This window comes from Sinocyclocheilus rhinocerous, unplaced genomic scaffold (assembly GCF_001515625.1).
Source record: "Sinocyclocheilus rhinocerous isolate Xijiao unplaced genomic scaffold, SAMN03320098_v1.1 scaffold72, whole genome shotgun sequence".
Lineage (NCBI taxonomy): Eukaryota > Metazoa > Chordata > Actinopteri > Cypriniformes > Cyprinidae > Sinocyclocheilus > Sinocyclocheilus rhinocerous.
In genome coordinates, this window is record NW_015628351.1 from 3,972,491 (window position 1) to 3,999,702 (window position 27,212).

The 27,212-nt window shown below is 38.1% G+C and overlaps 1 protein-coding gene and 1 long non-coding RNA gene across 2 annotated transcripts in view; one reads left to right on the top strand and one right to left on the bottom strand.

Moving 5' to 3' along the window:
• The window catches only part of LOC107737611 (filamin-A-like), a 36,211-nt gene extending 19,285 nt beyond the window's left edge, over positions 1–16,926 (bottom strand). Inside the window, exons 1-7 of the mRNA XM_016549176.1 lie at positions 16,836–16,926; positions 12,538–13,022; positions 1,963–2,214; positions 1,479–1,576; positions 736–883; positions 408–604; positions 99–261 (exon numbers count right to left, since the gene is read on the bottom strand). Of these exons, the coding sequence (XP_016404662.1) occupies positions 99–261; positions 408–604; positions 736–883; positions 1,479–1,576; positions 1,963–2,214; positions 12,538–12,919 (1,240 nt within the window). The 5' untranslated portion in view covers positions 12,920–13,022; positions 16,836–16,926. The remainder of the gene's footprint in view (positions 1–98; positions 262–407; positions 605–735; positions 884–1,478; positions 1,577–1,962; positions 2,215–12,537; positions 13,023–16,835) is intronic.
• A 117-nt stretch (positions 16,927–17,043) lies between these two features.
• On the top strand, positions 17,044–21,017 carry LOC107737617 (uncharacterized). Its single transcript, XR_001639810.1, has 3 exons — positions 17,044–17,090; positions 17,189–17,285; positions 18,235–21,017. It is a non-coding gene; the product is annotated as an uncharacterized LOC107737617 (long non-coding RNA).
• Positions 21,018–27,212: the final 6,195 nt, after the last annotated feature.

Below are 27,212 nucleotides of genomic sequence, written 5' to 3' on the forward strand. Positions count from 1 at the left end.
GCTAAAAAAAAATAAACAGCTTATTTTATATACTTTATTTTTAAAGCATCATCTACAACCAAAATAAGCATAACGTATGATACACCAAGGACAAGTACCAGCTGTGTAGACATCAAAGTATGTGGTCTTGTTGGCAATGTTGCCAGCAGGCTCAAGTCCTGGGCCCTGGGCAGTGACCTTGCTGGAGTCTCCCTGAGCCATTCCCACATCCACCTCAAATGGGCTCTTGGAGATGTGTTGCCCTGCAAACAGCACTGTCACCTAGGAGAACAGACACAGGTCTATTAAAAACCAGGCAAGAATGTTTGCTTCCACATGGTGATGCACTGCCTTTATTTTAAAATATCAGTGTAATTTTTTTTTTTGGGACATTGTTTCATCTTTTTCATGTAAACACTTCTGGGTACCTTGTGTTGTCCAGTGACTTTTGGTACATAGAATACAGAGTAGGTGCGGTTCTTGTCATTGTTGGCTGTAACTTTGGCCTCCTCACGGTGGCCGGCTGGGTCCTCCACGTAAACCAGAACCTCGCCCTGACCAGCACTGATGGTCTCAACAGTGAACACTGCCTTCTTCATCACAACATTACCTGTGGGCTCAATACCTGCATGGCACAGAACAATACCCATGATTCTTCACTTTCCAAGAACTGCATCTCAAACACTTATATTAAAACAATCAGTTTCAGACATAACAAATAAAACCATAGCAAATATGCAGCTGGTCACAGTTTACCTGGTCCATAGGCACGGGCCTTTTTGGGGTTGAGTTTGGGCCGCAGGGGGGCACCAGGCTTGAGTTTGGCTTTGGGGAACTGGGACAGGTAAGTCATAACAGAGTGCTCGTCCACATTGGGATCAACGATTTCTTCTGGAGTGATCACCTGGTGAAGAAACGCGGCATGCAATTTAACCTAAACCAACTAAAACTCATGCAATTTGTAAACATTTTGTAAAACAAGGTGTTTTTATCGTGCCATGCCAACAGGAAGTTTATTAAGATACAAATTGAGAAGTCTGTATCATAGTAACATCAGCCCTAGGGACGGAAACACCTAACCACAAGCATAACTGACGGCACGCAACATGCCAGCCTTGGCACACCATCAGCATGCACAGTGACAAAGAAACCTCACTGGGTAGTTTTGATACATCAGTAGAGAGAAAAGTGATTTGACTCAGTTCCCTATTTGTCTAGTCCTTCAAAAAAAAAAAAAGTTAAACCATAAACACTACTGCAATACTAGGCGAGATTGCATACTGCAACTTTACCGTTATGACCAAAACGGCATGTGACGTGACCGAGCCAAATGCTTTTTCATTTGTTTCCTTTCCAATTCAGGTCATGATGAAACCACAAAAGCCATGGTTGCTGCATTGAATTAGAAACATGCCAGGTGGCGGCTCTAGAACATTCTGTTCTCTGATTATTCCGTAGTTAACGAAAAGGCCAGAGATGACCGATCTAAGATAAAGTACCTGAGGAACACCAAGCCAGTCATCAGCCTGCTGCATGGCCTCCCTGGCATTGTCCACAGGCTTGGTCTGGTCCCAGGAATCCCAGTCTGGACAAAGACCTGCAAACGAAAAATAAAAATAAACTATTTGCTCACGTTTTCTAAGGACTGTGTCAGACTTGCTTTAAAATACTTGCTGGTGTTGCTATCGACAGCATGAAAAAAAAGTTGTTCATTAAAAAAAAAACTGATTCAATGAATTACTCGTTATTACTACAAATCCAAGCAGGGACCTCTTTAAACATTTATGCATTAAATTTAATTAAAAAAATACTGTATATAAACAATCTGAGCAAATGTATACATTTTTTTAAGTCTATTGATCATGATTCATGTAGACTGAAAATGCCTAATAGGAACACCAAATTTAATACTAAAGATATTCTCAGACCACTAAACCCCTGAGATCTCTAAATTCCCACAAAACACCATCCCAGATATTTCACCTGGGGCACAACTGTCCACCAAAGCGCCAAGGGCTTTCCCTGACTGCCAGTCCCGGCTGAAGTTGGTGATGGGCAGCTCGGGCAGCTTGTTCTGGATCCATCCGAGAAGCCTCTGTTTGGGTGTCTTCTGCTTGCTTTCTTCGGTCTCCTCCTCCTCGTCCCACATGGGCATGGAGATGGAATAATGGAGAATCAGAGTCCATATCAGACCCAGGATCAGCTTCAGGTTCCCATCCACTATGGCCTTACTGTCTGTAACACAGAGACAGAGAGAAGAGTTACACAGAGTTTGCCAAAACGCATTGGAGTAAATAAGATTTTTTATCATCTGAGGGCATCTGTATCTATAAAGCTGGAACGAATCCTTTTATCATTCAGCACAAGACGGTGCAATAAGTTGCAGACCATGCCACAAATGGTCACCAAACAATGAAGCGCTTGTATCTGCACTGCACATGTGAAACAATCAGACTTAATGCTGGCAGGACTTCAGATTCAGAGTGTAGATGATAATCAGAGAAGACATTTGTGGATTAAACCGTCTGGTTGGCACCATCCCATCTGAGGATTATTTCAGGACAAAATTTCAATTTGAAATCTAAGAGAGCCGGATGAAGTCTTGTAGCCTTTTATTATTTGCTCTGCTCTTACGGTTCTTAAAAAGGAATGGAAATAAATGTAAACCCATCTCCTCCTCTAGTCACTCCACCCTGTGTCGACATCAAGATCTGATCATAGTCTGATCTCCACCCTCATACAACACTTTCACACTTCCCTTTCCCCTACCATTTCTCTTTAACAAGAGCATACGCCCATCCAAAATGTGGTTATAGGCTTGCACATGCGTCCCGAGCTACAGAAGAAACAAAAACAACTTCAATGCACAAACAGAACACTCTTGCCACATCCTGTGCTGCATTTAGTATGCAAGTGAGGCCTAATCCAAGCTGGGACAGTGAGAGAATCAAGACATATTTGAAGATAACGTGGATAATTGTTCTTTGATAGCGCTTGCATGCCCTGGGGGAGGACTTGGGCAGGGCAGTGCAATGCAGTGCAACTTCCTGTTTTAACTGACACATGCTCCACTGAGGATGCAGTTAACCTTGCAGGGGACAAAGGGAGGGGAGAATATTTCGATATAACCCAGACATACAGAAAAATATTGATTTGGCATTTCATAAGCAAAGGTGACACGTTCGATCGAACCATACTGTGAAAGTTAAGTACGCTTCATTTCAGCATTTATTCATGTTAATTCAAAACTTACTAATACAATATAAAGAAAAAAATCTAAAGTTGTATCTGTTAATATTTAATGGAACTGACTGAGCTAACATGAACTAACAATGAGCGGTTTCATTTTTATAACCAAACGTCAATGAAGATTCATAAATATGGTAAAAAAAAAATGTAACGCTCTTTGTTAGGTTAATGTTAACGCATTGTTTATTTTTTTGAATATTATTTAATGAAAAATTAGATTTCTTTGACAACTTTGAAGCTTCTAATGGTTCATAAAAATGTTGTAAACAATTCATATCTAATCCATATGAATCAAGCAGTTTATTCCAGTTTAGGCTTTCACTCATCAGTAATGATCAACGCACATACATAGAGCTCATCAAATATGGTAAACACTTGGAATAAACTCATTCATAAGGATTTTTACAGTTAACTTTTTGAATCATCAAGGTTTTGAGAAATCAGACCTTCAGTAGAGGTATGACGTGAGAAATAACCGTTTTGATTTTTGGGTAAACTTTCCCTTTAAAACATAGCAAAACTCAATCTATAAGCAAATCATTGTCTCAAGGAGGAAGCAAGCATTTGATCAGTTCAGAAATAGACTCAAAATGAATGCGCTGTATATTGTGAGATCTCTCATAACATTTTATCCCCCTCCTGACCCGTTCCAGTTATCCAGCAGCGCTTGTTTGGCCATGTAAAATAATACATTCGCTTTTTTCTCTAGTTCTGGTCTCCCGGTGCGGTTTACAAACCATGAGCCCCCAGAGCCTGCTGGAATTCATCTTGGCTTCTGGTGAAGGTGCTATTGAACCCTCTCTGATTCCTTTATTCACAGACCAAACACACTGGGCATGTGCTTCAGCATCGGAGCAATAATATGGAAATTTATGGACCTATAAAGAAGCCCCATTATGGTTAATGCTGGAAGGGGAAGTTTAAGCATCACCAAATTCTTCCAGAGTCAGCTCTAGTGGAACGTCCTGTAGATCGTGCTGCCTTTGACTATGACTAATCTTATTCCTACAAGGGTACTGACGGGAAAAAAATATGAGTGAAATATTAGAAACAAACCCAAATCAGCATAATACAATAGTGCAGACTATGATGAGTGACTATTACAGTCTGATTCACTGTTATGGCAGTGAAGAGAAGACAGAGAAATAACAAAAAGAGTGTTATTACATGGGAACTTGTTGGCGCTTGTTTAAGGTATTAGAGGCGGACCTTACCATCAACTTAAGGCAGGGCTTACACAGACATCCTGAGGGCTGTACAAATAAAATGAGCCCCAGTTATTTTTCGTCATGCAGCATTTTTTGGCCTCTAGAGCCTTGGGAATTGATCCGCTTTTGACATCTCAAAATCCTTTGCCAGTTCATTTCAAATGGTTAAAGTCACAGGAAAGACCTTGATGCTCAATGGAACTGGGATTGAGTGGTTGTGCATTTAAAACTGATGCTTATCACTCCCCAGCAGCCCACCCTCACAGACAGAAAAACATGCTGTGGTTTACAGTTCCCAAAAATCGAATAAATGAGTAAAAAAATGTGAGCTAATGTTTCAGGACAATTTTTGGGGTGCATTTGGGATTGGGGTATAGGATGTTTGAACGAAGAGTCTACTAGTCAGCATGAGCCCCATGTAATTAGGCTGATTTAGAGTCTTGTTCCGCATTGAACAACAAAAACAAAAGCAACATTTTGCGCACGGGATGCACATAAGCGTTTTGTGCCGCTCTGGATTGGAGCCATACCCTTTTCTATTATAATACTTTTGCGCAATGAAAGATTACTAATAGTCTTTCTTGTTCTGATCCATCATATGTTGCTGCCTTCATTACTGTGCTATGCATTTAAAATAAATGTCTTTTAATACCCCCACTAAATAATGTTGTTTCACTAAATGTTTAGTTTAATTTAATGTTTTTATAAAATTATTGTGCACCCACGATTTTTCTAGAATAACTTTTGCTGCTGAAATATCCACTAACCTAGTTTATAATAGTATTTTTTGTCATAGATTATGATTACATATTTTTTCATTTGTTATTTTTCATTAAAATGAAGTTGTCTATCTTTAGCAGATTGTGTTTAACACACCCAAGAGTGATGATCAGGTCAACACAGAAGTACAGAAAATGACATTGATTAAAAAAAAAAAAATTAAAAAAAAAACTGTGCTGGTATCGGATCGGTTCTGAAAAAAAAAAAAAAAAAAAAAAAAAAAAAAATGAAAAAAAAAAAAAAAAAATGGTATCGTTGCATGCCTATTCCCTACACTAAAATTCGTCAGACGTTCATCTGTCTCAATTCCTGCAGATGGACATGCTGACCTCACTAATCAACTTGGTTCATGCATGACCACGTGACCATCCTCAACCATTTCTAAATGTGGTGGGTGGGGGTCGGAGGGGGACACAGGCACGGTAACGCACTGCACACAATGGCAAACATATGAAACATGAGAGGAATCTGTGTTGCTGCAGCATTCCCACCACATACTGCAGGAAACACACAGCACACTTATTCCTTTTAAGGACATTTGTGCTCACAGCTCTCCATCAAATTCCCAAAACATGAATTTCACGTCCGAGAGAGAAAGCTGGCAGTGAGTAAGAGGAGATAAATGAAAGAGGCTGAGAAAGAGATAGATGACGGAAAGACAGGGAGAGAACCAGAAAAAAGATGGTGACTAAAACGGTCAAAGACAAAATATACAAAGGACAGAGATGGCTTGTGTTCGAAACCCAAGGAAGCGGCATTCCTGCCCAGTCACTCGATGACTAAACTTGATGTTTTTTGCATGAAGGCATCATGACATCATACCTGATGATCCAAAACAAATCTAGAGATTTAAAGATAACCAAAGCAAATATTTAGTGACCATAATGCTTATTTCTCAGGAGACATGAGTCGTCATATATTCTTAGATAAATTTACACAGCTCCATCAGATGCTGTTATTTTCCACCAACCATCGACCACACACAAATCATTGTGGCTTAAAGGCAACAATATGCTGCCAATCAAATGAAGGCATCTTGGTAGACATTATGCAAACATTTGATTCGCATGTGCTTCGTTACCTTCCTACCACACCATATTCTGCTTGCCAAGCTTTCAGACACAACCAAGGACTTGGACAAGGAGGGACGGAGAGACAGGGTTGGTGAGTTGTGGCCTTCCTGTTCGAGCCATGTGGGAGTGCCGAGTCATCAGTAGTGGATCAGAGCACAGATTCATTCCCATGACTCACCCTCTGTCTGGATCTGCCAAATCACCTCAGCCACTCTGACGTCAGCCCTCAACCTTGACCCCACACTGTCGGACAACATAACACACTGCAGATGTCTGAAGACACGCCGAGGATGAGGAGGAGTGTTCGTCCCAAGATGCATTTCATAAGAAAATTTCATACATTTCTGTAAGATAATTAGCCAAATAACTTTTCATTCACAAAGTTGAGGTCATTTTCCAGCAGTGGGGGTTTCATGTTTGCACACAACCGTAGAGGAGGATTGAGGATCAGGACGTCTATACACAAATGCAATCAGAGTCATGGAAAACTCGACAGTACTGACCCCCCCACCCAGCCACCCACCCACCCCACTTCTCTTTCTCTAGTCTACAAAGACATTTCTTTCCTCTGTGGAAAAAAAAAAAAAAAAAGATGTTTTATTTTGTCCAAACACTGGAAGAGAAAGCTGTTTGGACCACAAATGTTCTTTAAAATGTTTTTGTTCCGCAGAAGGAAAAAAAAAATTCTACAAGTTTGGAATGTTAATTCATCTAAGAATGACAAATTGATTTTTGGTTGAACATCACTTTAACAGAAGTTACATTTGAGATGTAACGGAAGACAACTGAATAAAACATTATCAGGAATGTTTTTTTTTATTTTTTTTTTAAGTTGGGTGGGATTTAGTCCTGGCCATCAGTTGATGATTGGATGGAGGCAGATCTGAATGAGAGCTTGCAGCTGATTAGAAGAACGGGGCAGGTTTAAGCGGACTACGTGATTGGATAATTCTGTCATTTGATTAATAACGAGAAGAAACCTATGCATGGATGAATCACTTACAACATATAAAATAGACTATAGAAAAAGATAATTTCCATTTAATGCCAACTTTAAGAGTGTTAACTAGGGGTGCCTGGATTTTCTAAGATATAACATTCTATGTGATATTTCAGTTTAACACCATGATAAACTTTCACCACATGGGTCGCACACAATGCCACTAGTGCCTGTCAGCATGTTTCTTTTATCTCCAACATCTGCAGTTTGAAGAACCTAAAAAAGCATGAAAACAACTGTTGTGCCGCAGGTCTTAATGAGGACCATGTGGCATAGAAATGTTGAATTCTGTGCATCCAGACTTCGGTTTTCAAAACAGGACACATCCGATACACGATTTTAGGAGCATGAACTCTGCAAGAAAACTTCCTTTTCTTTTACTTTGTATGACTTCCAAATGTCCCTCCCTCCTTTCCTCCCTCACTCTCTTCCTCCCTCCCTCTCTGGAAATGTTCCCCTTGGTTTTTTAGCCTTAAAAGGGCAGAAGCAAACTTGATCCTGGCAGGCCACCCATTCCCTTGCACAGAGGTTTCTGATTACAGCTGGGAGAGGGAGGGAACAGGGGGAGGCAGGGAAAGGAAGAGAAGGAGTGAGGGAGGGAAAACTGACTAGAGCAGAAAACTGCTGTGGTAGTGCTTTTGTAAAACCCCATATTGACAGAGCTGGATTGTCATTTGGCTTGGTGGTTCTTTAGTGGCTGGACAAAACCCAGTCCCATCAACTTCACCTCAAAAAAGAGGCCAGGAGAGTACCTGTCCATATTAAACATACGATTTTCATTATGTCAAGCCAATAGAGCGTGTTTAGTGCCACAATCCATATATCACAAAGACATACAAGGCCAGCCTACATTTTAACAAGATCACTAAAGATGTGGCCATGTTCAGCGATATTTCCATTCATCAGTAGTTCTGCCAGTGTGACTGCGAACATAAATCTCTGCTCTTAAATAGGGGTGGAGATAAATGCCTTGGGACAATCAGATAAGTGCCAATTGTGCTGGATTCTTTCCTGAAACCATCAAGGGTAAATCACCCTACCATCTCCATTATACGATTCTTGAAAAAAGTCTTACACTAGCATGTAAAAATAAATAAATACAATTTGGTGATGCATTCTTCTATGGGTTGTCAGATCAAGGAAGTGCCATGCAATTGTACCCATTGGGAAACACCCCCAACACCACCCCGCCTTTCCTCGATCCCACTTGCACTTCTTTTATTTGCCGTCCATCTCCCTTTGACCCACCTCCCTTCAACCAAAATGAGTAAGTCATACCCTCAGTCTAAAAATATAGCAAAAAACACCCCATTTCTCTGCATTAGCTTAACTTCAGCCAAATTCAATTTCTTATCTCCAAAAGGAGGAAAAACTGAATTGCAGCAATCTATGCTCAGCAGAGGAAGAGTTTTTCCCCCTTTCATCGATTGCCTAGCCACATTCTATTTTACTGCATCTTAATTCACCGTCTCCACTCCAGGCTGCGTCTACCTACCTATTTGTCTGTCTCAGTTTGTAGTCATGAGGCTTTTCGGAGAATACAGAGCGCGTGGCAGATGTCTTCATGTGGTTTCCATGCAGCAGTTTTGTCTAGTAGGGTGACAACGACCTTAAAAAAACTTTTTCTTTACAGTTCCACAGTAAAGCGGAACTTCAACACCTGAGTCACAAAGAGACATTCAAGCGCAAAAATCACCTTATTCTTTTGTTTATGCAGAAATTTGGCGGTTCAAGTGTGACCAATTAAAAGAGCACTGGTGAGACTTGCCATAGGGTGCTTTCCAGTGTGGTGAAGGGTGTGAGGGTACATAATCACGCACACTTGCACACATGCCACTTATTCGCTGGTGCAAGTAGGCATAAGTACACCGAATGTACTTCAGTTTACGCCAACTTTAGTTTCTCATATTTAAAGCAGCTGCAGTGATGTGAAAGTTCTGTTCAAGAGCACTAGAGTGCAGCAGTTGGGTTCCAGAAGTAAAATCCGTTTCATTTTCTGCCTTTCACAACAGAGCTCAGAGATTAAGCAACAATATATGCATCTATAGAGTGAGATTTCAAGTTTGACGTCAAGCATAGAACTACCAGTAATCCTGAACAGGATCCACCAAGCTGTCGCTATAACCATAGGAAACCATGCCAAAAAGAGCTCAGCGGCAAACTCCCATTCCCATGAAGCATTGTGCATGACATTATTAAGTCAGGCATCCCACTATTAGATACTTTTTTGCTTTCAAACCAAAATCTAAGGTTCAGTTTTATCTGGTTGGTTTGGTTCATGACATGTCTTAGAACTTTATTCAGCTTTTTAATCCCCATGGAGAAAATGAATGGAAAAAATAAATTCTGCAACAAGGGCAGCTGAAAAAGTGCCCCACTGCTGCGCTCCATTGCCACAGGACTGTCGCACAAACGAACAGGAAATCCTGGCATTGCCAATAAAGCACAGGAACATCAGGAAGCCTCCCTCAGCTATTGACCTGTTAAATAACTACATAACTCTCCATTTAGATCTATAAGTCTTTATAAATAATTTTTTACATTTTTTAACAAAATTCAGCTTAAAACTTAAATAAAAACACTGAAAAGCTAAGTGCGTGTTATAGTGAGAATTTTTAACGACTAAATGCGATGACCAGTGAAAGACTTAAACCTTTTTGTTGTGCGATATATTGCCCCAGAAATAATTGCGATAAGCGATATTATTGTCATTTTAAAGACCTTTTTATGCCACTGAATATATAATCATAATGTAACAGCATAATAATGCAAGAAGGCCTACACACTTCCAAATGACAACAAACTTTTAATTTTAAGAATATTTAGATCATGGAAATTAAGCATCAAAATATTAGATACCTTAAAAAAACCTGAATAAATAGTAAATAAAAATGTTTTAACAAAAAGTGCAAAGTAACAAGTACAAAAAAAGAAAAATGCACAAAGAACTTGAAAAATGTAGATTTTTCCATCTACAGATTTTTCCTTCTTTTCTTCATCTGTGGGTGAGCAACTCAGTCCAGCAAAACGGTTTGCTCATATTAACAGTAAGGGATGAAGGTGTTTCTAAGTACAAATATTGTGCAATTGCTGAATAATCCCTGATTGCACCATCTAAGAGGATGTTTATTTATGCCCTCTGGGCGCTGTTGGGAAATGCTCCCATTAAGAGCAAAACCCTACAGCCATTGGGTTGTGGCTCTACTGATGAAAGCATGGGCTTCCAGAAGAGAACAAATTATACTAAAACACTAAGACAGAACGATCTGTCAGGACTGAAAATCTTGGAATTAAAAAGCTAGTTTAAACTTGAAAATTATCAAAAACTTTTAGGTTTTTGAAAAACCTAAAATATAGAATTTATGAAAAATGAAAAACTAAAGATACTGCACTATTTTCTAGGACATGAATCAAAGATGCAAACTTGTGACAGATCATGTGACTGTACAGATAGTAGATTTTGCTCCACTGAAGCTCAAGTTTCTCTTAAATCAACCAGGAGAACATGAAAACCACAGGTCTGTGTAAAACTTGATTATGATACTGGAGTGCTGTCATTAAAGCAAAAAGGGGCATTTTCAAATTCATTTTACATTACAATAACCCAGCTTCTCTCTTATTAGGCGGAGCAATTTGTTTTGTAATAAAGGGGAAATGCTAAATGCAATCTTGTTTGAATGAACTTCAGTTAGATGCAGATAAGTCAATGATATAATGTAATGTTTATTGCCATGCTTGTCAAACATGCATTGCCATTGAATATCTGCTCAATGTTTAAACTTGAAAATTATCAAAAACTTTTAGGTTTTTGAAAAACCTAAAATATAGAATTTATGAAAAATGAAAAACTAAAGATACTGCACTATTTCTAGGACATGAATCAAAGATGCAAACTTGTGACAGATCATGTGACTATACAGATAGTAGATTTTGCTCCACTGAAGCTCAAGTTTCTCTTAAATCAACCAGGAGAACATGAAAACCACAGGTCTGTGTAAAACTTGATTATGATACTGGAGTGCTGTCATTAAAGCAAAAAGGGGCATTTTCAAATTCATTTTACATTACAATAACCCAGCTTCTCTCTTATTAGGCGGAGCAATTTGTTTTGTAATAAAGGGGAAATGCTAAATGCAATCTTGTTTGAATGAACTTCAGTTAGATGCAGATAAGTCAATGATATAATGTAATGTTTATTGCCATGCTTGTCAAACATGCATTGCCATTGAATATCTGCTCAATAAAACGGTTGGGGGGGGGAACAAAACAAAACCCAATTCTGTATCAGACTGCACGCATTCAATGAACCCATGATCTAGTACAGATTCACTCGCTTGTGCCTGAAATGAGCCATAAACTGGAGGGCGTGTCACGGTGTTAGTCATCAATCAATCACAACCAGCACTGAATGAAGGAACCGTGTCTCAACATCTCCAACACAAGCGATGTTGTGCAACTTTATGTTCTAATCCCTCAGTTAAACAGTTGACACCCAAAACAACCACATTAAATTGTTGAAGACAGCTGTGCTCCTCGTGAGAGGAAGGCGTGTCCTCGCCGATCGATAATTCTACTTTGTGCCACGGGTGAAGGCCATGTTCACTGATAGCCGCGTGAGAACTATAATAAAAAATTGACACGGACAATAAAAAAAAAAATACCAAAAAGCTAACTTCACTGAAATAAAAGCCTCTAGCGTGGGAAGTGATAACTATTCCTATTAAGAGGAACAGTACAGTTTTTTTCCCACCCTTTTACTGCATCAATGCAGAAAACAAAGTTTTGGTGCACTTGTTGAATATGGACTCATTCAGCACTCAAACTAGGGTTAAACCACCCCAAACTATTCGCCACGATGTCTGCTGCTGCTTTACGACATTCAGGGCTGGACTTATAACAGTTGAATGGAGCGACTGTGGTTCCTCACTTCTTTGTCATTTTCTCAACTGCAAAGGCGATTAAAGCAAACTTACCTTAATTTCACAACCCTCTGCATGAGCAACAAGTTACAAAAAGTTCACAAAACACGTGCAACTCGTGAGGCAATCATACAAATGTGCACAAAACAATCCGTGGCCACAAAGGCCTTGATTCCCATCATTCTTTCCCGTTATTTTGTGGCCTGCCTAAAATGTAATGCCCTGTTTGTTGGCCAAATGCCGGGTCATATTGGATGCCACAAGCTTTGTTTTATAACTTATATACTATATTTAATAAAGTGCAATGTTCGATTGAAATCAAAACATACCTATAGACACCAGCTTGATATTTTCCCTGTCGAGGAACTCCAGAGCCACAGAGACGTTCTCCAGCTGCATCTGTCTGAACGTGGGGCGCTGGTTGAACTTGCGGAACATCTTCTTCTGGCTGAGCACCTCCAGAAGCGCGATCAGCCGGAGCCCATCGCTCAGGTCCGTCTGCAGGTTCGCTAAGCGCTTATTGACACATTTCAGATGCTCGTTGCACCAACGCGTGAATGTGTTTTGCTGGATCTTCTTCCATGGCGCGTCCTCGGCGAGATCTTTCTCTGTAGCGGGCATGTCTGCGTCCTTGTCGGGGGAGAGAGAAGCGTTGGATAGGGGAGCGGCGGCGGCGGCGATCGACTGGTGGGGGCGTGTGTGTTGACTCATTTTTATCGACTCGGGTCTCCTGCACTAATTCGCTGTCTCGCTTTTTGGGTGGAGTCTTGTGGAATTGTACAATTTGCGTGCTCTTCTTTCCAAAGTTATGTGACTAGAAGGGAAAACAAAGAATTGACTGAAATCAGGCTAAAATACACATGCGTTTAATTACATTTGTGTTTCTCATCGACACATGGCTGAAGTACGTGGACATTTTCAAACATATTCTATAAAACTTATTCAGTTTTTAAGAAGTTGCTGAATGAAAGTATGCCATTGTGTGTCATTCATTTGTGTACGGTAACTGGTCTGAAAACAGCTCACACGATACAGCATTCACGGGATATTACGCAATGTCAAGTGTGCATAAACCTCTGTTGCATTATGTACTGACAAAAATACTTAAAATATCGTTCAAAATCAGTATTTCGAAGTATACCTCTTCTGACGTGAGAAAGCGATTTCAATTAAATAAATAATTTGTGTTACACAGAATTTAATTAAAGCTCTGTTGTATCTTATGTATATGTTTTGTCATGTTTAAAAAATATTTTTATTTGATACTAAAATAGTGTTTCACTTTATGCATTTATCAACACATATAGCCTAGATAAAGTCCAGACTAAATCTAAGCAAATGTTCTACTTTGCCATATTCGTGTGTTGATGTAATGCCACCAATTATCAAATTATGAACTGCAGTTGGATAAGGTGTCCAAATAACCTAAGTGAAAATTCACAATAGATGAGTAAGAAAGTTGAAAATATTTCTAAAGAGGTGTTTGAATACCCAAGGTGTGCGAATAAAAATCTTGGCCGGATCTCTACCCTCCTTGTAGCCATTTTGTAGGAGAAAATTTAGAACTGCATTAATCCCACATTTGTCTAAATAAGGCAAATGAGCCAAAACAGTGTGTGAGGACGCAGTCCAAAAAGAATGTTTCCCTTTAGAGCTTTTTTCAGCGTTTGTTTCTCCAGGAGAATCTGTGGAATGCCCTTCATGTAATGAGCCACCGATGCCCCTCTGACCCCCTCTCCAATTCCCCACCCCATCATAAAACATCTACATAACCACATAATGTGTTATAGGCCTACTCTTGCTCTCATTCTTTGTCTCTTCATATTTATTCTCAGGGAAAACTTGATATTTCTAGCAGAACATAAGATGAGAAGAAAAAATGCTCAGACTTGTCATTAAAGGGGTCATATGATGCGATTTCAATTTTTCCTTTCTCTTTGGAGTGTTACAAGCTCTTGGTGCATAAAGAAGATCTGTAAAGTTGCAAAGACTAAAGTCTCAAATCCAAAGAGATATTCTTTATAAAAGTTAATAATGTGTTTTTTTTTACTTTAAACCGCATAAACACATTTCATTACACCAAATACACAAAATAATGTTCTTTTTAGCAGCATCATATGACCCCTTTAAGTTTTCATCACAATGTCACAACTTAACCGATAGGGTTACTTCATGTCAGACAGACTCAAGATCACGAACTTCATTCATAACTAGGTATTTATAGTCCTCGGATAACTTTATATCTCTTTGGTTTTATTTCCAGTTAACAACATCACCAATGTCCTATTGTTCTCAAACCCCATGTGATATTATCATGTCCACAATGCAGTCTAACTGTAAATAGGCCAGTGCTCAGAAACAAAGGATGAACAAACAAGTCAGTCGTTCAGAACAAGCCACTACTGCAGCCATATTGTAGTCTGGCGTCACCTGCAGGAAATATGAAGTATGACAGGCTGATTTTATGTTCCTTCTACCCAACATCTCCACATACAACGCTTATTGATGGTTAAAAAAAAGCAATATTTTAGTCCAGTTTATAATTTGATTCAATCATGACTGCTAAAAGAAAGAGCTGGAATAATCTCAATCAGCAGGTTCTCTTTTTTAAATTTGATATATAACATTCACACAAGCTACATATTTGAAGTAGGCCTATTTAAAAAAAAAAAAATGAAATAAAATATCATGTCTGACCAGGCAGGATGGGTTTTCAAGTGCATTTTTACAGGACCCAAAATAAAAAATCCCAAAATGGGATTGTAGATACAGTTTTCTAAAATACTCTAATATGCACCAGACAAATATGGGAATATTATTTGAGGCACATAGCTGAAAAGAACACTGTGTTACACTCCCCAGTCACCCTGATGACAGAAGGATATTAACTCCCAGCTGTTAACTATGGTGAACTTAACTGTAGGAAACCCTAATAATAATAATCATTATTAATTTCATTACTTTGATATCATCAAAACATGCTATCAATGTAGTGAGTTCAACCAAGATAAATGTAATCGTTTTGTCTTTAGTATAATCATTATAACGTTAGGTTCATTTGAGGACAGATACTTGTCAAAATAGTGAAGTGGAGATGGCACGTGATGCCATGATTGAGCCATGCTGAAAAGTGTGGTTAGCCCTCATACTGGCTGTCAGCCGCAAAGTGCATCTCGTCTGCACCAGTGAAAAACACAGATTACACACTGAGGGGGAGAATGGCACTATGGGTATTTTGTAAAGGTGTTTTATTCTTTCGTCAACAGGATGTGGCTTTATTATTGCTTCTGTGCACATGGAAACCAAACAGAAAAATATGAGCAGCTAAGTTGTGTTTTATATTATTTTAAACGCAAATAATTATAGCACTGCAAGTGACAGGGGCTAGTTGTCACATTTTTGTACTGCAGTGAATATTCCTCAGGGCAGGTTTACATTTGAAAGTGAATTTAAGCATATACCTTGGATACAAAAATCTACTGAACATTTTGACCACTGTTGCTCAGGAAAAAAGATACAGTTCATTGCAAGTGGGCTGACTAAAAGCAGGGTCACATGGGGTGAGTTGTCACAATGGATCCTGCTAAATATAAATAAAAATGTGACAACTTGCCCCGCCCTCACATTTATTTTAAAAAATGTCTATTTACACAAACACAATCCAACCTTTCAAATGAAATATGCTTTCATTCATAGTTGACTCGTCTGAATGTATACCAATGTGGTTTTATTGTGCGCACTTATTTAACGAACAGCTATAACAAAAATATAATGATACTGTAATTTTATTTTGGAGGACGTAATTCACCAAAGTAACCTCAATTTCAGACGGTTTTGTGCTATATGTGTTTGAAACCAACATACAAACCGACTTCTGGAGAAAACACACATTTGTGTAATTCGACGTTTGACTTGACATTATAGTTACTGATACATAGCTCTTGTGACAACTAGCCCTGTTCTCCCATCAAGGAAGAAAATGCGTGTTTTTACTGTAAAACCTGATGTTTTTGTACGAGCCCTACTGTCTCTCGACTGTCATCCAGGTGATGTCGCGATGTTTCGTGCAAGATTTTCCTCGAGCATGGGGGGGCGCGCGCAACTCTCACTTCAAAGGATGAAGTGCGCGCGGATCTTCCCATATTTTCCCTTATTTGGTGAGGAGGGTCTTAATTAGATTACGACAGTGATGCGCCAAAACCTCAAGAGCATAGGATTTATACACTTTTTGTAAATGACATGCAATATTAATTAAATATTAATATTTAGATTTGCATTTGCAGAGCCTACACAGCCTTTAATATACATTTATTTTTAATTATCGTTAGCTTGTTTCGTTTTATCCAGTCTCCTCATTTTTGCAATATTGTATAGGTACGCCTCACATGTCTTTAAGCATGCATGGCACTTATGAGTACGCAAGAATGTGATTTCCAGTCATTCAGCACAATTACGGACACTACGCTGCACGCCCTTCACCCATCCCGCTTGAAGAAACATTTACGCAAAATACAAGACGTTTAGTGGTGAACGTCTGCGTCAATGATTTTTAACCCTAAGCGAACTTAGATTTGAACCAGAATAAAAGTAAGCTGACCAGGCTCAAAACCACGGTTTTATAACTTACATTTTGATGCTTGTCTTGAAGTAGCCTAACTCTTGTTCCTGTATTCCTTCGGAGTCTGCGTGTGGCACAGGCAGCGGAGAGTGAACTTGACTGGAGCACAGTGCAGAAATCTCACTGTACGACCCTCCCGGAGCCGACGAGTGTCCCTGGAGGAAAAGCTTGCTCGCTGAACTCGAGAAAAAAACACTAGTGACACCCCTTAGTCGTTTCTGCCTCCTTCTGTCCTCTCTGGTCTTAATGCGAGAACCTTAATTGGTAAAGTATCAAAGAGGGGGTTACTCTTCTGTCTCGAGCTGACGTGATACCGGCGGCAGCGCCTTCAGATTGTAAAGGTATGATGTCACCCTGTTCAGACTCAGAGCGCCTGTATCTGCTCCATCTGCCTGATGCACGAACACTGTTGCTGCTGCTGCTCAACAGAGAGCTTCGAGTTATGTTGCAAGTTCTGAGGTAACAATAGGCTATTAATTTCATTTTGAACTTCCGTTGTCTAAGTGAACAAAATTATCTTGACTAAAACACTCTGACACAGGTCACATTAAAAGGCACAAAACACGCTTTTCCCTTAAGACACATTGGATTTTATCCAACCTTTATACTGCACAGGGTAAAAAGGGTGGTCCAAACTCATAAATCAGCCTATTTTGATTTAAATCTTTGTGTACATTTTAGGGGGTCAGGTTACGGTCATCGCCATTGTGTCTGAGATGTTCTCACTATTATAGTGAGGCCAAATATTTTGAAATGCAGTCTAAGGATATTATTTCACATACTTTTGGGACAAATTTCTCATTTGCTACAAAATTGATTGGCTGCTGAAGAGAGGCTAGACTATGAGTGTGTCACTTTTTAATAATTAAAGACTCAGAGTTTGCTATTAAATACATTACTTTATTTCAGCTGGATCTTTTAATGGCCCAGCATGGGCCTGTCTATGTGACTTCGTAACGGTCTTTGACTGCAAACATTCCCAGTACTTCATTCCTTAGAGGGAAAGAGAAGGGACCAGCTATAACTGCCTACTTTATCAAAGAACCTTGGGGTGGGGTGACATCATATTGCCCCCACCACACCTTTAACTAAATCCAGCAGTCTGAAACCTGGTATGCCATATGGGATTTGACGCTGGTATTTTGTTCTTCCCCCTCCTATCACTTGTATACAGAAACACATTCATGGCAAAATGAATGTTTGCAAATGTAAACTACTGATATTTCCTACTGGCACAATCACGCAAAATAATACATAATAATGGTGACCAATCTAACATGGCTAACATGTATGTTTATGTATGTTATTAAAAAGCATATATATAATGTTACATATATATAAATTATGTATATATAATATATAATTTTAACCCAGCATTTGTCTGTTTTTTCTTGCCCACATTCCCTAGAGTGTGATCAAGTCAACCTAGATCAAGACAAGACAGGCAGAGATCTTCTGGCAGCAATAGAAAAGCAGAAAGATATCAGTGGAGAGTAAATGAAAATAGCCACATGCAAAGAAAAGGCATCAACAAAGCCAGGAATCTTAGTGGGAATAGTCCAAAATCTTCCATACATCAGGTGCTTCAGACTAACAAAACATCCCAGTTAGGTTAAACATGCATAAACAAATCTTTTTCTTTTTTTTTGTATAGACCTGCTTCAGTGTGTTTCATTTGTCAAGGTACACATGTGATCTTGGTGCTTACTTAGAAAGGAGCACAGAGAAATTAAGAAACTTGTGTAGAATCTCATAGTAGAATTTAGAACTAGTTTGAAGATGTTTAGTTACTAGAGTCCTAACTCTCTAAATATGAGATTAAATCAATCGCACAAATATTAATATCACAATGCACAACAAAACATATGTTCACTATGCACACAAGAGGCAGTAGTAATCTCATTCAGAGGACTGTGAAGACCAGGAAAAATGTTGTCATTGCTGGAAATTGAGCCTATATGGGCTAATAAAATATTATGCTCAGTTTTATTGACAGTAAACTCAGAATTAGTACAGTAGCAGGCAAAGAGATCAAGGAGGAGCAAAGCAAAAAGAGGAAAAGAGAAATGACATGTATGGAGAGAAAACAGTTTGAAGCTCTTACATTTTCCCATTGTAATCCCAAGAATTCTTTGTCTACATTCCTTTTTTGTTTTATTGGTTAAGAAAAAGGAGGCGATTTATTCTCAAAGATAAGTTTAGACAGAAAGAATGAGGCAGAAAAACATTTCGTTTTTTTATTATTCAAAGTGAGTCTTGCACCCTAAGCATTAGACATCCCTTTTGCATGTTAGATAGAAGCCAGAACAACATTTTTAACAGTTTCAATTTACTGAACATCCGCCTAATTGTGTTTTATGAGGTATGGCAACAAAATAGCAGCAGAGTTTAACAAGGCAATAATGTTTATCAAGAACTGGCCAAGTTAAAAAGCAAGTATGTGTTCTTTGATCAAAAGAAAAAGAAGGACAGAAAGATTGAGAGAGAGGGGCCTGTTGTGACCCATCCGTTTCTGGGTGTAATTCTTGAACACAGGAAGCTGTAGTGACAGATACGGCATGTTTTCCACAGCAACGTGTGGCTCTGTGGAAGGATGGATATGATCATTGGAGGGCAGAGAGTCCTGTTGTTAACTATATTAGCTGAAAAACAAGGATGATAGCTGAGCTCTGATTCACCAGCATTCTGACACAGGCAGAAGCAAAATGAAGGCAGAAAACAAATCAATAACATTTAGTTTTCCCTGAGGACGTCAGGTAAATTTGTGCACAGACTTATGTTCACAGACTTACTTTGTGATCATAATCCTGAATTGACACATTTTTTTATAATGTTAGAATTACATCTCATGCATCAAGCTCATGCACCCACACCCAGTAAAAAACTAGAGATCCCATCCATCTGAACCAGTACAAGAATTGCATAAGACATCCATTAAAAACAAATGTGTTTTTCAAAAAGAGCAGACTCTCTTGTTTTCCTGTTCTTCGTCTTTGTGTTTTCATAGGTTGATGTTCACGGCCTTAGAGGTTCAAGTCGTATCATTCGGGGACGCTGTATCGACAACCATCGAGAGACAGAATAACAAGATGATTCTTCTAATAGACTATTTCACAAACAGAGACATTCTGATCTACAGAGGTCAAATTTAGGCTACATTAAACCAGCAAGAATTAGTGCTCAGTTGTTCACATCATCTTTTTTTAAATGTGGCAAATATTAGATTGCTGTGAGAATTGATCATGGTCCTGAAATGACCCGCATGTGCAAAAGAACGATAATGAGACGCCATGACTGTCATACGGAAGTAAACACGGGGGCCACTGATGTAAGCATTTACATGTTCATTTTTTAAGGTGTTGTGGCATGGAAGCCAGCGGATTTGTGAGCAGGTGATAAAGTGGACGAAGATGAAGAGAGAGCAAAGTTTTTGAATATTTAGCTCGTATAGAGCTGTAACTGTAATACTTATGAGTTTAACACCTCACTGCCTCTCCACCGACTATCTCTGCAACTGTATATCATATTCACAGCGTGATCAAAGATCTACCGGTATGTAAAATCTTTGGAGTGACTCCCGTCAGTGCCAAATCATGACGAACATTGATCTAGAATGACGTAAATTCAGACTGATGCCATATTGCAAAACATCTGACCTGTTTTAGATTTAGGACCACATATGGAAGTGGTCCAAATCAGAATCAAAAAGGTCAGATTCCATGAGGTTTGTGCTCTTCACACTGCATGAAAAATAAAATTATCTGAGTCACATATCAGCAAAAAAAATTCGATTCGGGCCACATTTTCCTGCAGCCTTAACCTAACCTTAGACACTTTAATAAGTTGCTGTCACAAGACAAAACTATATTAGTAGGAGGTTTTATGGCCATTTAATACTTTTTAGAGACAGAAGCTCATTTTGACATCAGTTCAGCTCTGAATTTAGTTTATAGGTATGCCAAACCTCTGCATTTATCTCAGTCCTTTTCATTTTGCCTATTTTATGCATATCATTGATCTAGCCTGATCTAGCCATCACTATTTGGCCTTTGTCAAAGTCATTCAGATCTTTTCACTTGCCTATTTTTCCTGCTTCCAACACCTGAAATTCAAGAACTGACTGTTCACTTTCTGCCTAATATATTCCACACATTTACATGTTCCATTGTAACCATATAATCAATGTTCACTTCACCTATCATTGGATTTAATGTTGTGGCTAATCAGTGTATACAATTTTTTATTTATTTAATGTTTTATATATATATATATATATATATAAACATTAAATAAATAAAAAGATTTAATGTTGTGGCTAATCAGTGTATACAATTTTTTATTTATTTAATGTTTTATATATATATATATATATATAAACATTAAATAAATAAAAAATGTATATATATGTTGTGTAGCAGTCATTCTTTATTGTCTTTATAGTGCTAAAGTCAAGAAAAAACACATCTGCATCAAGCTGGGGTTCATTAGCGTGGGGAAAGTCATCTTACGTACAACACTACACTTAATGTGTTTAAAGACACACACTAAAGACACCAGCACTCACCTACAAACATGTCTGAAGGCAGTGAAAGGGTTTGTACCATCTGTTACTGTTTGAGAGGATATTACAGCAGAGTGAGTCAGAGTCAAAAGCTAGAAGTGTGTAATAGGTGTCATCAGCTCCAGTGCTTTATACTGTGGCTTTATTCTTCACTGCACATCACAGAAAACAGAACGGCCTTCTGGTTGACTGACTGTACATGGATAGTCACTCTGATCTCACAGGCAGTTCAAGTACACACACACACACACACACACACACACACAGAAATGCCAGAACATTACAGTGCATGGCCAAGGAAAAACTATATTAATCAGTGTTGATATCTTTGATCTTCACCATCCACTGCAAAGAAGTGTGACCAGTGAGCAGTGAGATACAATTGATCCAGTAAATAAACTACCTGCTTAATCCATCTCCCATCTTGTCCGTCTCATTCCGCCACACCTCATTGAAAAACAAGAGGTGTCATCAGGTTTTGGTAGCAATATAGTAAAGCCTGTAGCATCTTGATGATTCTCATGAATAATCATCTCTTTTTTACCTCCTCAAGTCTGTAACTCTCTGGATAAATACTGCCTGATGGTGACTCTGGGAGGGGAGCAGATGTGGTGTTTGGAGCACATTGTCCTTCCCTGGGGTATCTAAAAAAAATACATCAGAGAATTGGTCTATTAACTCATTCCTGGATTTGGCAGGAAGGAGCCATTCTGTTACATCCCAGTCATTCCCTCCAACCACCTATTGGTTAAACTTCTCAATAAGAACATTTACATAAGCTATGGTGGATTTTGAGTAGCTGAACTTCAATCTTCATTAGTCTGTCCAAGTATAAATGACACAATGCATTATTGAATATTAAAAGAATTAAATACACATTGCGTTCTGTGATTAATATCTATGCACGTTCAACGTTCAAAACTTTGGGTTTGGTATGATTTTATAAATGTTTTTAAAAGAAGTCTCTTATTCTCACTAAGACTGCATTTATTTCATCAAAGTAAAAATGGTATTGTGGAATATTATTACAATTTAAAATAAATGTTTGCTATTTAAATATGTTAAAATTTATTTCTGTGGTGCAAAGCTGAATTTTCAACAGCCATTACTCCAGTCTTCAGTGTCCTTCAGAAATCATTCTAATAATAGAAATCTTTTGAAACATTACAAACGTCATTTTTGATCAATTTAATGCAACCTTGCTCAATAGAATTTATAATAGAATATTATTTAAAAAACATTGCTGACCCCAAACTTTGGAACAGTGTGCATGCTGGACAAAGTCAAGGTACAATCAGATTATCCATGTCTGTTAGTCCAACTTCACAAAAATCAGACTTGTACGATTACAGACAGACTAAACTTTAGTCACTAAAGGGACATTTAAAAGACAAATTATTTCAATAGTCCAATTGAAATCAAACTTTAAAAATGCATTTAAATGCACTAAATGAGTGGTAGAAGTGGCAAGAGTGCTGGTATAGTGACAACTCAGGCCCATTTTGTGTGCTACAGAATTGGGATTGATAATTGTGTACTATGCAAATGATGAAATCGCAAGAAATATGTAATTGTCTTGAAAATAATTTATTGGCTTAACAAGAGATTTTTCATTTAGTTAATGAGCAAACTAAAATGGCCAAACAAGTTAGTGAGGACTAATATTAAGTTGTTGATTTTTTAAAAACATTTTTTAACATCAACTATTGCATTTTTACTGTGTGGCCTACAAAGTGTAAGGATATTTTACAACATAGAATCTAGTCTTGTTAGATTGGGCACTATAATGCATGCCTACTCTTGTCTCTGTCTATCCTTGCAATGAGATTGGGGAATGAGATTGGCTTCCATTTAATGCTGCTTGGAGAACAGAATCAGCTGATGATGGAAGTGCCAAAACTGTGCCCACTGAAAGAGAAAATTGTAAATATGAACACCGTCTATTCAATAGATCAGATAACAGAAATTCTGATATGGAGAAAGGAGCATGCATATTCAGGTTTATTCATACTAATGATAAGATCTTGCCAGAAAGAGCCCACATTTTCCATTTTGCTGAGATTTGCATGGAGAATCTCATGAAGCATGACTACAACAATCTCATCAAAGATATTAACACATTGCAGTCAAACATGATTATAAATTTAGCATTCATTTGCTTTTCCTAATTGTGTTTGAGTTTGTTTAAAGTCAATATTACTCTGATCAACACTGACACTTACAGTTGTCAATTTATTCTATTCAAAAAGTGTACAAAAAGTTAGATGAGTGTATAGGGTAGATACTGTTTGCACTATAGCAACAAATAGCATCATGTTAGATATGAGTAATATGTTATTTGTACTAACGTAAAATAGTAATGTAAAAGACTTGAGCAATAAAGGGTGGAGTCAGACCCTGCCTTTATTTAAATAATATTTTACTTTTTTTATGATATCATAATGTTATCATAAATTGAAGGAAGTTCTATTGTAATCATTTAATTGTTAAATAACATAACATTAATAGAATCCATAATTAAAGGGTTTTGACTTCAGCCAAGAATTTCATTTTGGTGCGCCACTAATTCGGTCTGCTTACATTCATCCAAAAATGTTGTGGGAAGAAGGAAAGGTAAACAAACTCACAGTGAATATTTACCCCTGAGGTGCGGAAATGTGACATTTTGGCAGTGAACGCTGTGTGCGAAATCTTTGTAGTGTGCAAAATGAGGCCCAGTTTATACTCTACAATGAAGTGAAAACAGACATTAATGTCTTGAGGGATCGAGATAATGATAGTCAATCAACATCATCTGCACGTGATCATTCATTCCTAGCTTACAGCCGTCTGTTTGTGTTGCTTTCAAGGAAGATGCTGAGACACGCTCAGAAGGTTTGACTGTACAAGGGTCAGCGTGACACAATAATCTTCAGAGCGGCGGTCATGATGTCTGAGACTCCCACTTTTCTTCCTTATGTTCTCTCTTTCTTTTCTCTCTTACTCTGATTCGTTCCAACTGGGAAGTCTGACCATATTAAGAACACTGTGAGATGCAGGCATAGGCAAGCAAGCTTGACAAATCGCACATTACGTCACACCCTGCCTTCCAGCGCATTTCATATCGCAAACGTGCGCATATAAAACAATGTGCTGGCAGTAAACATTACTTCATATTCAGATAACTAGAGACTGTTTTATAGAGTCACTGCATGAAGATACATTTTATGTCTGAAAAATGCTGGTTTTCGACTTACATTGTAAAATGTAATGTGAGTCTCCGTCAGTGTGTTACATTCACTTCATCACTGGCTGACTTGATTCATGATGTCTTTAAAAGGTAAGCCTACCAAGTAAACTCTGAATCACATCCAAAGAATCTCTCATCAATTTTTACTCAATACTTCCCACAAATTCGTTCTTGCTCTTTCTCATTCAAAAGTCGTTTGAATGACGACCTATACCCACAAACCCACTCAAACTCTCATATGCGCACGCATATGATGGTGCAAAGTCGTGCAATTGAATGCAGAGACACGCACTTACCCTTTTCCTCTCCACAAACACAGCCATATATGGTAAGCTGTGTGTTTGTGGAGGTAAGACAAGGAGAGCGAGAGAGAGAGAGAGATCTGCTCTCACAGAGAACTAAACAACCCTCCATCATGAAAGCCTCTGTGCATAGATTATTTCAACCACGCCTCGAACAACCCTAAAATCATGTTGCTGTGTAAAAGACTATAAATATTATGAGCGGTAGCTGTAATTTTTTGCTTTTGATGGACTAGCCGACTAAAATAAAGAGTGATGATCCCCTGCAGAGTGAAGCTCGCTGGGCCTTCAGAGCTGCAGTGAGGAAGGAGATCTCATGTTTGCTGAACAGATGAGGAATTTTGTTTTATACACTCTCATACCTACTCAACAGTAAAATTATATAAAGTTTACTTCTGGACATACCATAGATGCTTACAGTGCATAGTGATGTGTTACGGCTGGTGGAAATGAATTCTTTCTTGGCAAACCAGAGAATAATGCATACTAATGATCTAAAACAGTGCTTCCCAAACTGTTATTGTAATTAAATCATAACAATCTAAAACATACAAAGAAAAAGAAATAAGTCAATAAAATAATATAAAACTAAATAAAATAAAATAAGAGAAATAAAATAAAATAAAATAAAACATATTAAAAGATTAAATATTTTATTTGTTCACCTGCATGTATTGTGACCATTAACCAACATCAGAGAGCGGTGAACACACAAATACGTTAAATATTAATTTAAAATCTCAGAGAATATTACAAGTAAATATTTTAGGTCAAAGGGGATGGGCTGACAGATTTAGAATTTTTCATTTTATTATTTATTTGTTTGGAAATAAGCATATTTGACTATCATTTGATTATTGCAATGCCTATTTCTGAGTAAATACCAAGTAATATCAAAATATATCTAACTCGTGTCTATGTTCAAATCACTCATGATGATATTCAGACCAACAGCATGATTGTGAGTGTAATATTTCTTCTGTACAAGGGTTTAACAAACATGAAGTAAGGTTATTTAGTCATATTGCCAATAAATCTGTCTATTTGTGCTCCGTCAACAAAAATGGGGGTTCCAAAATAGGGAAAATTGCCAAAATAGTTTCAACCTTCACGTCTCTGAGCAGTGCACTGTGGTGTTTTGTTCCTGAGTGTATCTGAATGAGTCATTTGAGTGAATGATTCAATAATTTATTTATTTAGTTTTTAAATTAATCAGTGGCTGAAAATTAAATTGCATACTTTTCGACTATAGTTCATGTTTGAATTCACAGTATGAATAAAATAGTATAGGCAATAAGTACCCAGATGGTTCTGAAGTGTGCATACGAGGTACTATACTATGCCATGAGGCTATACAGGAGAAGAGTGTTTAATGGCAGTGAAGCAATGCATCTGATGCTGGTGGTGAATGTAATACTTCCACGTTACATTCATACTACACACATTCATACCATAGAACATATTTTTAGCAGCCGTGAAGTAATTACTTTTTCAAAAAAAGTATACCTACTCAGAGAGATGTGATTTGGGATATAGCCTTTGTTTTGTTCCTGAATGAATCTGTGTATTTTAAACAAATGTCACTTTTACATTCAGACAGGGGTTCAGTAAACTGCGGGGCCCTGCAAAGCTAATGTTAGCCTCAAGACCCCCATCCATATTCACTGCTTCTTCACATCATGCCTAACTACACATCCAAACCTCAGAGGAATAACAAAAATATCCTCTCTGTGCTGCTTCACTTGCACACACGCTCCCCCAATCTGATCCAGCATCTACACAAAATCAACTGCATAAATATACAACGGGTAAAATAAGTATTGAACACATCACCATTTTTCTCAGTAAATATATTTCTAAAGGTGCTGTTGACATGAAATTTTCACCAGATGTCAGTAACAATCCAAGTAATCCATACATACAAAGAAACCAAAACAAATATGTTCAGAAATTAAGTTCTGTGTAATAAAGTAGAATGACACAGGGAAAGAGTATTGAACACATGAAGAAAGGGAGGTGCAAAAAGGCATGGAAAGCCAAGACACCAGCTGAAATCTATCAGTAATTAGAAAGCAATCCTGCCCCTTGTCAGTGGAAATTAAAATTAGTTGGTTCAATCCCAACTGATGGCCTATAAAAAGGTGTCTCATGACCAATGTGTCACACAAGAAACATTTCATGATGGGTAAAAGCAAAGAGCTCTCTCAAGACCTTCACAACCTTAATGTTGCAAAACATACTGATGACATTGGTTACAGAAGGATTTCTATACTTCTGAATGTTCCAATGAGCAC